Genomic DNA, 15,217 nt, shown 5'->3' on the forward strand with positions numbered 1-15,217 from the left:
AAGTAAGACAAGAAAGAAGTTTAGTTTGAAGAAACCTATTAAAGTTTAGAAGATTTCATGATGTTGAAGAATTATAGTTTATTGATTGTTTAAAAAAAATTTAAAAATATGTAAGATTATTTATATTTTAGTATAGTTAGAAATTAAATTCATCATTTACTTGCTGCACAAAGTCTCACATTAAAACAAACACTGGACTACTAACAAAGCTTTTGAGAAGAACATATTTAGATTAATAATCCAAGAATGTTTTGTGTAAAAAATGAAGCATGAATAACGTTATTACATGTCCAGTCATTTATCGGCCTCGAGTTTTCTGGCTGAGTTGTGATCCTCCAATCCTGTAGATGGCAGTAAAATTTGAAATATTTCGATGTGTCCGCCGCCAAAATGCTCATTTCACAGAAGAAATATTTTGCTTTTCGGAAGAAGAGCCCAACAAAGCGGCCCTGTTTCTTTTCAGCAAGAAAAGTAAAAAAATCTTCCAAACCGACGATGTACGCCAGGACAAACACAGGCAGCACACATGGAGATTTTCAGGACAGAAATGGAGTGAACTACGTTTCGTCGACAGAGTCCTTCGGCCACTGCTCTCAATTGTTCTGGAAAAAGGACCCGAACGATTCCGGAGTAAGAAAGCCAGTTGTTCCCACCACCATTAGCTAGCGAACCCCAGCCACAAACATACAGCTCACTCTGTTCGCCAACTAGTGACTGAAGCATTTGTTATCACACCTCCTTAGGTTTCTGGAATGCAGTCTGCACTGCATTTGGCTATTCGTTGGTGCAACTGTACATGTAATGCTAGAGCCTTGTGAGCATCCGGCTAACCTAGCAACCGTCATGCTGAGCGCCTCCTGGCCTAGTTTGACCATTAGCTGCTCTCGGCTAACAAGCAGGCTAGCCGTTTTCTCCACTCTTTTACAATCTGTGTGATGGATATGTATGAGCAGCCCGAAGCGCGACGCCGTAGCTGTGCTGTGAAAGATAAAAAATGGCGATAGAATTGACATAACGCATCACAAGGACTCTTAGCATAGTTGAAGCTAATTTCGGATGCAGGTTTCCCATAGTATAAAGATGTACCGTTAACTGTGTACAGCAAGGCAGTATGGTCCCTTGGTTAAGTCCTGTGTTGAAGTGCATTTTAACAGCTCAGTTGTCAGACTGAGGTTTCTGCTGAGCTCTGGAATATTGTTAGCGCAGAGTAAACACGACCAGGCTGCTCGGCAGGAAACGTTAGCGGAAGACGACCCGCGGAGAATGCTTCAAAGCCCCCTTTGTGATGCCAGACTGTGGTTCATTCATGACGGGAGTCTGCCCACAGAAAGCAGGGGCACGCTGAGACCCAGGGCCGGCCCTAGGTTCTGTTGAGGCGGGAGCAGTATTTGATTTGGGGATCCTCTTCTAATTAAGCCACCACTGCACATGATGGTTATTATGGCTTCTGCATTTACCGCAGCTTGGTCTACAGTTCACTAGTAATCCACCAATGAGTCCCTGAAACGGATATTTCACATTTGTTGAAGTGGAGTTCTGCTCATCAGAGAAATGTTTATTATATCTCAAAACAAATACATCTGAAATTTTCTTCTGGAAGTTGTAATTTCTTTAAATCACATTTATATTGGATAACAGTTTGATGTGTATTTGTGCTGTAGAATGATATCACTCTGATTTGATCTGCGCTGTGTAACGGACTGCAGAGCAGAACCAGTTCAGTGCATCTATGCAGAGTAACTAGAAGTGAAAAGCAACAACAAAGCATATTAATATATGTTACACTGTGAACATCTGGCGCTCCACCCAACCTGTGCGGTGCTCAGCAGCCTGCTGACGGTGTGTAGGGCCACACATCCACAACTGAATTATGACATTTTATCAGTTTTAATGTTGGCGAAGTTACAAGCTGTCACTTTGGTAGGTCTGTTAATTGCTTTCTGTCTTGCGTTCAGCTGCACATCGATGTTACCTTCCTGCTTATCATTGACGTAATTTAATACAACATATAGAGGTTAGATAGCAGCACACTTCATCAGATAATCTAAAATCCATCTGAGTGTTGGACAGAGGCGTCTGTACAGATAAAAGCCAACTACGTTTTTACAGTATGTCTCCCTGTAGGTTCAGTTGAACCTCCCTAACTAATACAGAAGTGCACTATGTTGTTTTATGCATTTTTGTTCTACAAGATCCATTCAAAAATAGATAACAGGAGCATCTGTAAAGAAAAGACTCTGATTAATGTTAGATTACTAAATCATTCATTCATACTCTGTGTGCGTGAGAGAGAGATAGCTGTGGGAATTGCTATGGTGTAGGTAAGCAGGATTTCAATGTCTTTTAAAACAAATTCATCACAGTTCTGCACATTTAAACTTCCAGTCAGAAACTCACTTCTTTATCTGTCCATTGGTTCACACTGTGTGTGTGTAGAAAGAGCTGCTTTACCACCGCTTTAAAATGACAGGCGCTGGGAAATGTATCAAATGAATCTTTATCTGTCCAGGTTTGTGAACGTTCCAGGTTTTGCCCTGATTGGCTGTCAGGAATTGTTTGCATCGTCGTGGCAGCTTGCACCTTTAGCATGTCTGCTGCTGAGGACGGGAAAAACATTTTCAGTAAATGTTTTTCTCTTTATTTGGTGAACGGTTTGAATTTCTCAGGAGGTTTTGTGGTCACAGAGCACTCAGGCAGGTTAACCCTGCTGCAGAGCTCAGATCAGAGACTGCCTGGCTTCAAGGCAGTGCGGCAGGAGGAAGCTGGATTTGAACCCACATCTTTTAGACTGCCAGACCTCTGCTGCTCCCTTTGAGCCCCAGTTACCCTGCATCTTTTCTCTTTTCCCTGACCTTCAACACCGGTTTTAAAAAAGGGAAAAAATACTTAATTGATTTTAGTTTTTTGGGAAGTTGCTGCAACTGAAATTAAGTATGTTTTGGTTTCTATTCATATTATTTTTCTTGGTATTTTACTGCCAATTATATATATATATATTTTGTAATTATTATTTGATCAAACTTAAATTTATTTCTTGTTTTATCATTTCTCTATCTACGATGTTGTAACTATTGTGAATCAGTCGGGTCAGCTGAGGTTGTTGCAAATGTGCTGTCAAGAAAACTTTGACTAGACTCCATGTTGTTTTGAGTCTAACACCTCTGCTGTTTGTTTTCTTCTACAGCCAAGTTCCACCATCAGTTGGTGTGACCAGCTGCCTCCGTCCTCTGCGGCCCTTTCTAGCTCCAGTCTCTCCTCAGCGTCACTTTCTAGCTCCAGCCTCTCCATGGAGTCCCGAGTACCCGCTCCTCCGCCCCCGCCGCCTAGTACGACGGCGTCGGACGACATGGAGTCAGATGAGAGGCCGTATGTCTGCGACCTGTGTAACTGCGCCTACAAACACGCCAGCTCTCTTCTCAACCACAAACTCACCCACAAGACTGGAGACTTCAAGTGAGAACTCTCTTTCAGTATCAAGATGTTAATATCTGTATTGATCTCCAATATTGAAAAAGAATCTAGATTATCGGTGACAAAGTGATCCATAAGGTCAGATTACATTTAGGATTCCTAATTGCACTTTCTGAAACATTTGAAAGAAAGTTTGTTGCAGTTTATTTTACATTTGACTGACGTAGTCAACCCGTTGTTTTTGTCAGTTTATTTCTTATTTATTTCCATTGGCTGTTCTACTTCTAATTGCACTGGCTGAACAAATGAAAGCTGTTTTTCCATGTTTGACCGAGACCCTGAAGCTGTTGGTGTGTTTCAGTGAGCTGTAGCGGTGCAGAGTTATCATACATTTCTAATTCAGTACATTTATGGCTACATTCACACTGCAACCTGAAGTGACCTACATTTTGTGTTGCTCTTATGCGACCTGAATCTGATCTTTTCTCGACAGTCTGGACAACACAGGTCGGATTTTTAGGCTGCTGGGATATGGGACCCTGAGTCTAATACAGTTCTGATCTTTTCCAATGTGCCCTGTGTCTGTACGGCCAGGTCGCATTCATCCGGCCTGAACGTCATTGATACTCAATACACGTCACTATCCTGCGTCCTGAAACACAGAAAAACAACAACTTGTTATGGTGGACAATAATAAGGATGAAGTCGTTGATGTGTTTTAAAATCACAATGCGCTCCACCATTAGCATCCATGTTCACTTCCACAAACACTGAGCATGCTTGCTACGTGTAACGTTACTGCGCCCTCTGCTGTGCTTGTGGGACACTTTCAGATTGATTGCTGTTTACTTACGAGTTGCACATATTTGGAAATGTGAACGACCATGCAAAGAAATGTGGATTTCACAGAAAATCAGAATAGAGCACAAAGCCTGCAGTGTGAATGTAGCCTATATGTGTGTTTGAAAAAATAAACGTTTTAAGCCAATTCAACTGTTCGTTATCAGATTGGTATCAGTATCGGCCGATACTAAACATCAGATATCGGTATTGGAAGTGAAGAAAGTGGATCTGTTCACCTCTATCCACATGCTGAGTTTTGTTTTGCTCTGACATGTTGTCGGCTTCTCCTCAGGTGCGACTTCTGCAGCAAGCCCTACACCAACTACATGTCGCTACGCAACCACATGCGAATCCACGGTCAGAAACGCTACATGTGCGACCTCTGTGGGAAGGCGTTCCGCCTGGCGCGGTACCTACGGAACCACCAGAGGATACACGACGACGGGCCCAACCGCTTCGACTGTCCGTCCTGCTGCAAAAGCTACCGCACCATGCTGGAGCTGGCCCAGCATCGCTGCAGCGCCGCTGCCTCCAACCAGGTACGCCATTGGGCCGCTGCGCTGCTGCGGGCCGGGGGTTGAGCAACGGTGCTGACGTCAGGCTGAGCGGAGAATCAGTTGAAAACATGCTAGTGCAGGAAGACCTGCTGTGATCTATGCTGTCAGTCAGCTGTTTCCCCTATTTATTCATTCACTGAAATACCTTTTGAAAATTATTACAAGATTAATTCATTCTTTAAGAAACTGTGTGTAGAGGAGGATTTTCTCTCTTTTATTTACAAACATAGACTTTAGAAATGACATGGAGTTCATTTTGTTAGGAATTACCATCAGCCTTTTCTTTAAAAAAAACTTCTACTTTCACTCAGTAATGAATTGGAAATCCAAAATGTTTTTCAAGAATATAATGTTTCTGCTTTTTAATGTCAACAAGTCTGGAAAAAAGCTTCCAGATTGTTTCTCTGCATAAAGATCTGAAGATTCGGCTCCGTAGAATTCTCTGTCATTTTAAGATCCTGGTTGAGAATGTAAATATGAAATGATGAAACCAAAAGATTTCTGAAGTTAACTTAATTAATTAATTGCAGAGGGAAAAAATGACCTAATTGCAAATCAAAAACTGAACATAAGACTTTTTCTCCAAATTCCAGACTAGAGTAAATCAGTGTAGAAGTTGAAGTCATAGCCTGGTTAAGCATGTGATGCCCTCTGGGGTTCTCTCACTGTGAAGGAAAGATTTGTAAACTAGGGTGATTTGAGTCAAAGTCCCTTTAGCAGCCTACTATAGGAGCATCTCAGTGAGAAAATAGTTAAGTTACTCTATTTTGGGGATCTGGCTCAGGCACTGAAACGTATATTATTTAGATTGATTCCACACAGTGATTTGTGGTCAGTAAATATGTTGTAATAATGTACTTTGCTGTCTGCAAGAATGCTAGGCGAAAAGATAAGAAATACAAAAGTAACATAGAAATATAGCAAAATGTTATCTACAAGCACAAATAAGAGAAAAATAATATACACCAAATATAAATAAAATGTAAGCAGATTGTTGGTTGTTCAAATGTAAAACTGTACTGGTTCACACTTTCTGTTTCTAGCTTGCATAAAATGAGATTCAATTTTGATTTTGTCAGAGAATGAGACGATTACATCAGAGCAATAAAAGAGATTTTTAATACGTAATGTTGGTTTGATTCGAATGTTGTGGGTGCAGCATGGTGAGAGAGGTAGAAGATCTTTAAGTGGTTGCTATGGCTACAAAAACACTGTATTGAATTTCAGTCCAATTCATTTGGCCATGCTCATTTTATGGCTTATTTAATTATGGGAAGACTGCTGACCTGTTAGTTGTCCAGCAGACAGACACCGTCCACCAGAAGAGTAGCCACTAAAGGTAAAAGGTTCCAGTAACATTAATGGAAAGTTTAGTGAAAGGAAGAAAATTGTGGACAATTCTTGGAGAGGATGAAATCGAGCAGGCTCCCTGTAATGGATCCATGTGATACGAAGTCCAATGAAAACATTTGTAAGCCTACTTAGATCCTCATTTTTGATGAGAAAAGCAACAGTAGGAAAGCCTGCCTGTATGGATGTTGATGTATCTGATTGCCAGAAACACATGTAGCAGTAGGATTCTCTTTTTACATGTGTGTATGGACGTAACATGGTGTGTTTCTCCTGGACTCTGTGCCTCCCAGCTGTAGTTCCAGCAGCCTCCTGCTGCCGGCCCACTGACTGAGTTAGAGCAGGCTCAGTTCAGGGACAGCTTTAAAACTCACTGACAGACTGGACAACAGCTCAGCAGATCTTCTGCACAAGTGTAGTAATCCAAACTTCTGTGTGTGTGTTTTTGTTTGTTTGTTTGTGTGTGTGTGTGTGTGGGGTTGGTTCATAAGAACCGGTTCAACTGCCCGTCCTGCTTTAAGAGCTACAGAACCATGCTGGACCTGGCCCAGCACCGCTGCAGCGCCGCGGCCAAAAACCAGGTTGGTGTGAGCGTGACTGAGCATGTGTGAGAGGTTAGAGGTCAGAGGTCAGCAGATAGACTTGGAGCTGTGAGGGAAGGCCAACGTTTACTGGAGTTCAACAAACATTTTATTCACCTTGTGATGGAACTCTGTCTTTCCTGCTCTGATGGCTTCACTCCTCTTTCACTTTAAGCCAGGGATGCTAAGCTTAGAACAAAGCTACCTGAGACCCACACAGGCAGGACCAACAGGATGTGATGTCAATCTCACACATGATGTTTATCTAAGCTGCTGTTTTGGAAGTGAAAATAAAACTGCATATTAAATAAAAGATCCATAAACATTTAGACTTTTCTTTCTCAGCTGATGTTTTGGTGCTGTACAAAAATGAAGAGACCCCGTGCAAAACGATCAGTTCTCTGATTTCACTCTTTATAGTTCTATGTTTGCGTAAAATGAACATTGTTCTTTTATTCTATGAACTACTGACAACATGTCTCCGAAATTCCAAGCAAAAACGTAGCATTTATTTGCAGAAAATGAGAAACGGTCAAAATAACGACAAAAGATGCAAAACTTTCATACCTCAAATAATGCAAAGAAAACAATTTAGAAACAACAATACTAATGTTTGAACTCAGGAAGAGTTCAGGATAAATATTTGGTGGAATAACCAGGACTGTATAAAGTATTCTGTGCATTTTCAGGTCAAGATGTTTGTAAATAAGAACATCATGTTTTGCATTAGTATAATCTCAGACCAAATAATAAACAACTTTAATCTGATAACATTTATTTAGTGAAAAGTAATCCACATAAAGACATAGTCATTAGCTAATCATCCCTAACTGTCCGAATTATCATACAGCTGAAAAATATTTTTTTAATGTTGTATACTTTTACTTAAAACAAAGTTTAGACTTGTGTAAAACAGAAATAACACTGAAACTTAAACAGCTGGAGGTGTGATGAGAGTCTGTCCGTGCAGCATCAGGAGCAGAACGGCTGGGAGGCTGGAAGCTCCACAGTGCTACCATCAAACAATTAATTAATTAAAACATAATTCAATTTTGATTAATTAATCAGCTTTGATTCATTTAGAATTGATTACTACGTCGATTAATCATTAACTGGAAGATACAGACTAAAAAAAAACGGCATTTGCTGAAAAAACAACAGTCAGCAGTAATGAATCCAGAACTGTGCAAAAAATGAAAAATACATTTTGCATTCTACATTAAAAATCTTTGTCAGTTTTTCTACGTAGAACTCAAGTGGCAGTTTTAACTTCACCTGATTCACATTCTGTTTGAACAAATCCCCTATTAAGCACCTTTTGATATCCAATTATTAATCAGTTAATTCAATAAATCAACCTCAGGCCAGTCCTGCAGAAAGCACTGAACGTTTCTCATGTTGATGTCAGAAGGATTTTTAGCAGCAGATTCTTCCTTTGCTACAGATGATCAGTCGCTCACTAAAGGAATGTGATTCAATTTTAGGCAATAAAATATTTATGTTCTGATTTAATTCCTTTTCTTTTGATCTGTTTCTAGTATTATATAAAATGATCTTAAGTGATTAAATAGAAAATGTGCAGAAAGCACCAATTGTTATTGGATTAATCATCAGAATAATTGCTTAGTAAAATAATCAATAGCTGCAGCCACTAGATCAGGCGTAAACTGGAGGAGTGAGCTTCATAATGTCAGCCTCCATCCTAACCTCATCAGTGTGGCAGGAATGACCATTCTAGGCAGTTTCTATGGTTACAGAAAATAGAAATGAAGGTGATCTTAGCGCAGGGGTGGCCAGCTTTGGGCTGGGAGGGTCAAAGGTCACCAGGCTGTCTTAATGACTGCATCACTAACGGGGCCGAGCAGAACCTGAAACCAAAGCTTCCCAACTCTCAACCCCATTGCGGTTTTTGTTAAAGCCTGAGGTTTAACTGCAGAGTTAGTAAGTGTCTGTGTGTGTGGTGCTGTTTGTGTGTGTGTGCATTTTGACAACACCATCTCATATCAGTGGGTTAAGGTAATCAGGGCCCTGCTAGGAGACCAGTCTGATATGCAGGAGGGAAAGAAACGGGAGAGTAAAAGAATCTGAGTGACAGAACAATCACCTTCATCATTCACTTCCCCTGAACTCTCACTGTGATCTGCCTGCATGAACTCTCTACTGGCTGGGAGCGACGGAGGTTTATAAAAGTTCTGCTCTCTTCTGTTTCTTTGCTGGTCTTCAATCCAGACTGGCAGTCGCCGCTCCAATTTCTCTGCCACTCCGCGCCGCCAGCAGCATCAGAACAACAGCACTAACTCCATGATGCAGCCGCCGCACGGAGCACACAGCCAGCAGGAGGCGCTCCCATCCCACTGCGTGGCAGCCATGTCCCAGGGCGGGCCGGGGGCCAGCCAGCCGGTGGCGGATCCTCACCAGGTAGGGGACCGCCAGACCGTCTGCAGGTTCCTGAGCAGGACCCCCGCTGAGATGTTGCTGTGTGTCCCAGCAGGGCCGGCCCAGCTCCGTGTCCTCTCAGAGCAGCCAGCAGAGCATGAGGAGCTCCTCCAGCAACAAGCACGTCCCCCCCCCCAGCGCCGCCCCCTCCTCCTCCTACTCCCTGCTCCAGCCCCTGGTGCCTGAGGTAAAGGAGATGAACTCGGGATACACTAGACTGAGCGCCAACCCCATGGTAGGAGAGTCCCCACACACCTGGCCCCCGCTGGCCCCTGCTGGCCTCTGCCTTCTCCCAGTCTGCCTACTAACATTAGCGTTAGGGTGGTGGTGGTGGTGGGGAGGGGAGGGTTCCCTCTCTGTTGATGTTTACCATGAATTTACAAGCTTTACTCTGTCAAAAACTCTCATCTGCTGATTGCTGGTAACCATAGAGACACCTGCTCATCATATCCATTGCTCTCAGTCTTTAGTCCAATTCTAAATAATATTTCCCTTGAAATCTTATCAAGTTTCCATTGCACTTCTGCTCAACTGAACTCAACTTGTCTAAATGTGTTGTTAGCCAAAGCAAGCTACCAAAGATTAGAAATAATTAGATTGGCTTGGGGGATGATCTGTATATTTCAATAACTATAATCATACATGCTTTGCCTTCTTAAAGCTGTAGCATGTAACTTTTATAGAAAATACTTTTTTACATATTTGTTGAACCTGTTGATAGTTTAATATGAGAGGGACAATCTGAAAAAAATCAAGCTCCTCTGCCTTCCCCCGGTGCTAACTAGAAACAGCCAATCAGAGCCAGGAGGCTGGTCTTAGCGCTGTCAATCACCCTTCCTGTAATAGTAAGTGGTTTCTCCATCATTGGCACGTTGAGAAGCACGTACATGAAGTGATTGACAGCCAGTCCCATGGCAGTGGTTGGCTGTCGATCTGTCTCTGATTGGTTGTTTTAAACTGGTGCATTTCTTCAACACTGGGTGGAGGGGATCCATCTTTTCACTGATTGTGTCTCATAGCATACTTTCACAACATGGTGACAGTTTGAACAAATATGTAAATATATATATATATATATACTGTATATATACTACTATATATACAGTATATATATATATATATATATATAGTTTTTTTTAAAGTTACATACTTCAGTTTAAATTCATTTCTATGGCGACCGCTTCTTTTCTACAAACAGCGTTTGGTCTGCGATTGTTGCTCTGGACAGTCTAACAGTATTCCTGGTTGTACTGATGTGATCCGGCTGCCTGCTGCACACATCAGACTCAAAACTAGTTTAAAATTTGAGCTGCTGTAAAAAACAAAAAATACTAACTGCAAACAGAAGCCATACCCCTTAAATTATTTTACTACCACGAACCTTTTGTTCTGACTTTGTGTGACAGACCAACACACACCAGTGTATCCCAGTGAAGTGGAGGGAAAGTTCTACATGGTTCTCAGTTCTTTAGAAATATTAAGTGTAAAAGTTTGGCATTCATTTGTATTCAGCCTCATTTACTCTTTTAGCCTAAAATGAAATGCAGTACAACTAACTTCCTTTATGAGTCTGAAAAATACTTTATTGATTGCAAAGGAAATGAAATGAAGCTCATATTATCTAAGGTTCTTCACAGAGTTGTAGCTGCTGATGACTGTGCAGGAAGGATCAGGAACATGTCGTCATTTTTCTGTCCTCAGAGGTTCTTTAGAGAACAACCAGCCTGATGAGGACCAAGGAACCCAGGAGACGTTTAAACCAGGGTTATATTCTAGAACATCTGAGCTCCATCAGTCCTTCATCTGGACATGGAGACATGACGTCTGTCCATCTGTGACAGTTTTAGACCTTGTTTACATGGATGGATGGATGGATGGATGGATGGATGGATGGATGGATGGATGGATGGATGGATGGATGGATGGATGGATGGATGGATGGATGGATGGATGGATGGATGGATGGATGGATGGATGGATGGATGGATGGATGGATGGATGGATGGATGGATGGATGGATGGATGGATGGATGGATGGATGGATGGATGGATGGATGGATGGATGGATGGATGGATGGATGGATGGATGGATGGATGGATGGATGGAGAAGGAAGGAAGGAAGGAAGGAAGGGTGACTAAAGCGTTGACTCGAGGGCCGAATACAAATAAACATTTTGCTTTCACTCTGACTTTAACTGAAGCAAATTTTAAAAATGTTTTGATATATATACTGTATATATACATATTTAAATGCTAAAAATGTTGTCGAGAGAAACTGTATCTGTAACTGCTTTCACACATTTGATTGCCTATTGCAACTATAAAAATGTCTCTCTCTGCCGTCCTTCCCATAAGAAATCAGATGTTGTAGCTGCTACATTTAATCTGTGGTTTTTCTGCCACAGTGAAGGAACGTTTAGTGTCAGACAGCATGTCAGCTCTTCACCAGAGTCTGGACCGAGGTTCTGCGTCTGGGCTTGTAGTTTCCCCACCAGTACACACAGGGCCTGCAAAGAAAACACAGAGTGAAATTCAGCTGACACAGGGATTCTTTCTGTTGGGATATAAACCGTGTGTGTGTGTGGATCCTCTCTCTGATTCTACTAACCTGGGGCTGTACTGCTAATTCAGTCTGCTTTTCGTCCCGTCACAGCTGCCGTTACGGCCATGTTTGTTGCACATCGCAATCAGAAACATTTCACTCATACTGGAATGCTAGTCCTCTTGCTGGTTGTGCTGTTTGTAGTGAATCACTGAACTGATGTGAGTTTACAGATGAGATTTTTTTTTCTAAAATTCAGTAAAAAAAACCAACTTTCTTTTTTCATATCTTAATAATTAAACAAGCTTCCCCTCTGATACACACACACCCGCTCATTAGGTCAGTACAGAAAATTAAATCTGTTGAAACAGTCATTAAAGTGACATTAAACACCAACAGAATCTTTAGTTTTTGTGGCATGACTGAAGTGAACAGAAAAGGAAAATTTGTCTCCAAGTTGCTGTTAAGTTGTCTTCTTTGGACCTGAAACAATTAATTGTGACAAATCGAATATTAAAATAGTTGTCAACTAATTTAGTAATGAATTGTTTACTGGGGTATACAGACTGCAAAAAGGCCAATTACTGAAACAACAACATATTCAGAGCAGTAATTAAACTAAAACTCTACAAGAATACATACATTCTACATTTAAGATAAAAAAAATGTTTGCAAATCTGTTCTACTCAGAACTCCTCAAGTGATTCAAACAAAAAAAAAATCCCTTTCTATCTAATTAATAATCTGTCCAAAATGAATCACCAGATCAGCTCAGCAGGAGGAGCTGAGCTCTCCTCATACTGATACTTTGCTACAAATGATCAATTATTCACTAAAGGAATTGCAGTTTAGACAGTTTTCTGATTTATATAAAAAAAGAATTGTTTATTTATATTTCAGTGTATTTCTAATACTGTATAAAATAAATGAAAAATCTGCTCAATATTATAATTATTTTTTATCCGATTGTCAGAATAATCGATTACTAAAATAATTGCCACTTTCAGCCCTGGTCTTCTGTTTGAGCTGTCATTTTACCCAGTTTATTGATTTTCTTTTTTTAATGTTCATAATTTTCTGGGTTGTGCTTTAGATTTTCTACAGTAATGCTTCACCAAAACATTAAGTGTGCTTCATCTTTCTAAAAGCCTCTGTGCTGACACTGATGTTCTCTCCCTCGGTTTTTCTCCCTCCTCTCTCTGGCTGTCCTCCGCCTCCCTGTTGAACCTGCCTTCCCTGCAGAAGCACCAGGACACTTTCTCCCTGGCCCCCCAGCGGCCCCTCCCCACCATCAACCCCATAGGCCACTCTCTCCATCCGAACGGCGCTCCCTCGCTCAAGCCTCCCCCTGTGCCACGGACCATCCAGTCCATGCCCTGGGAGCAGCGCTCCCTCTACAATCAGTGAGACTCCTGACAGCCAAGCACTTCCTGTCGTCACCTCGGCCACCCAACAACACAGCCTCTTCTTCCATCCTGCCCCTTTCTCATCCAGCATCCGACATCCGGGATGGAGGACTCCCGAACGGCCCGCCGCTTTCCGAACCTCTCTTTTTGGAATGCTGTGTGTGGGAATGGGGAAGGGCACTGTTGAGAACTAGTTGAGATTGATTTCTGAGTAGTTAGGTTGAAAACAATGTGTTGCCTTGATCCTGATGTATGATCTATGCCATGTACTGGATAGAAGTTAAACTGTCTCCACCCTGACTCGCCCTGTTGGTAAGAATTTATCCCCCATCCTTCTGTCCCCCATAGTTATGAAAATATCTATCCTTCCCGTTATGAATAGTGCTCCCATACCCTCGCCCTTATGTTGAATAAAATAAAAAGTCTTTTTTTAAAATCAGGAGCCAATTGCAAATCTGGAACAAGAACCAAGTTGTTGTTAAATGTTACAAAAAAAATTTCCATCGGTCCAATATCTGTATCTTTGTTGAATGCAGTTTCTGCAAAAAGAAAAAAAGGGGAAAACGTTTCCCCCCCCCCCGTCTAACCTTTGACCTGCTGGGAAGAGAGTGTTGTGTATATTGTGCATCAGAGGTGTCGCCCCTCAGCACTCGCCTGTCATGTCCAAGCACAAAGGAGCAGCGGAAGACTTCTGCACTGGGAATGACCTCTGTGTCCCGACCTGACTGTTACAGGGTTCAGCGCCGTCGGCCTGCAGCCTCTGCAGTGAGAGACGGAGGTCGGCTCCTGATGCAGACCCAGCGAGCCCTCGGCAGAACCGACCAAGACTGAGCTCAGCAACACAGCCAAACCCACTTTTCGACTTCAAAGTTAGTCTTTGTATTTATAAAAAAAATAAAGTAAGAATAATTTTGTTTTAATAAAATCATGCGTGCGTCTCACTATTCCCAGGATGGAATAATAACTAGGTCTCAGTAAGCAGCCAATCACAATTGACTTACGTTAACTTTAGAGTATTTTGTAAACTGTTGAATCTGAATAACGATTCATTCATGGATCCAGCATGTAGTTAGTTTATCTTGCTAACTTGACGGTTGTTGAAATACCCACAATTCTACTGTCATTGTCTTTCCTCTTTTTAAAGTTGTTTCTCTTTTTATTCCTGACATGTTTTCATTGTTGCTTTCTCTCTCCTTGTAAAGTGTCTTTGAGTATTTAGAAAAGTGCTATACAAATAAAAATGTTTTATTATTATCACCAAGAGGCAATGATTGAAGCCTTCTCCTGCCGCTCAGTTCTCATTGTGTCTATGGTTACCGTTTCTTTGACAGGGATGAAGGGTGCATTAGAAATGATTATAAAAGAATCGTCAGTTTTTCTTCCATCATTCTGTGGCTTCTAGTAGCATATGACCAGAGTACAGTGGGCCTGGTTGAATTTCACTGTCAGATTTGCTTTGCAAAAGGATAAAATTTGATGTTTTTTTCTGATGCAGTGTTGACTTTAATGAGTTCATGGGCCAAGTGAGGCAGAAGCAGAATATAAGCAACAATGTCGGAAATGGATAAAATGAACTACAGGCTAAATTCAATGCAAAAATACTTTAATGATCCCAAATGGACATGAAATGCTGTAAACCACATTAACCCAAGTTGCTTCAAGGAGTTCATAGTAGTTGATCGCTGTGGGCTGAAAGGATCTCCTGTAGCGGTCAGTATTACAGCGAATTCAAAGAAGCCTCTGACTGAAGACACTTATTTTTCTTAGACAGTCTTGTGAAGAGGATGCTCAGGGTTGTCCATAATATTTTTGACTTCCTGTAAAATCCTTCTCTGCATCATCATAATCATCCCAGAGTTTTGTCAGTCGTCCCCAGAACAGAACCAGCCTGAATCAGGATGTTGAGTATTTTTAGGTCTGGGGTTCTGATGCTGCAGATCCCATAAGATGAAGGCAGACGATCAAAGCTCAGCTGCTGATGTTTAACTGGCAAAATGCAGAATTCAAGCTCAAATCCAAGGATAAAGACACTACGGTGAGTGATTTCTGAAAGACAGCGAAGTTCTAGAACAAGCAGATTATTCACCCTG

At 41.5% G+C, this 15,217-nt stretch overlaps 1 protein-coding gene across 4 annotated transcripts; it reads left to right on the top strand.

Moving 5' to 3' along the window:
• Nucleotides 1-382: 382 nt before the first annotated feature.
• LOC116735821 (zinc finger protein 646-like) lies at nt 383-14,388 on the top strand. 4 transcript variants are annotated; one of them, XM_032587952.1, is made up of 7 exons: nt 383-630; nt 3,185-3,453; nt 4,547-4,793; nt 6,653-6,742; nt 8,972-9,160; nt 9,231-9,413; nt 12,964-14,388. In XM_032587952.1, exons 1-7 carry the CDS (start codon nt 391-393, stop codon nt 13,126-13,128), a joined length of 1,383 nt encoding a protein of 460 aa, XP_032443843.1. In that variant the 5' UTR covers nt 383-390; the 3' UTR covers nt 13,129-14,388. The 4 variants fall into 4 exon arrangements, with proteins under 4 accessions (XP_032443843.1, XP_032443847.1, XP_032443848.1 ...); XM_032587956.1 differs by having other exon boundaries at nt 9,231-9,365; XM_032587953.1 differs by having other exon boundaries at nt 384-630; nt 9,234-9,413.
• The last annotated feature ends 829 nt before the right edge of the window (nt 14,389-15,217 follow it).

The sequence above is a fragment of the Xiphophorus hellerii genome, chromosome 16 (assembly GCF_003331165.1).
Source record: "Xiphophorus hellerii strain 12219 chromosome 16, Xiphophorus_hellerii-4.1, whole genome shotgun sequence".
NCBI classification, from domain to species: Eukaryota; Metazoa; Chordata; class Actinopteri; order Cyprinodontiformes; family Poeciliidae; genus Xiphophorus; species Xiphophorus hellerii.

What these genes read in the sequence shown, in the direction of transcription:
- LOC116735821 (XM_032587952.1), top strand. Translation starts at nt 391, where the DNA reads ATGCTCATTTCACAGAAGAAATATTTTGCTTTTCGGAAGAAGAGCCCA. An exon ending in CGGTGGCGGATCCTCACCAG is followed by an intron (nt 9,161 to 9,230) that starts GTAGGGGACCGC and finishes TGTGTGTCCCAG; the next exon opens with CAGGGCCGGCCCAGCTCCGT. An exon ending in GACTGAGCGCCAACCCCATG is followed by an intron (nt 9,414 to 12,963) that starts GTAGGAGAGTCC and finishes CCTTCCCTGCAG; the next exon opens with AAGCACCAGGACACTTTCTC.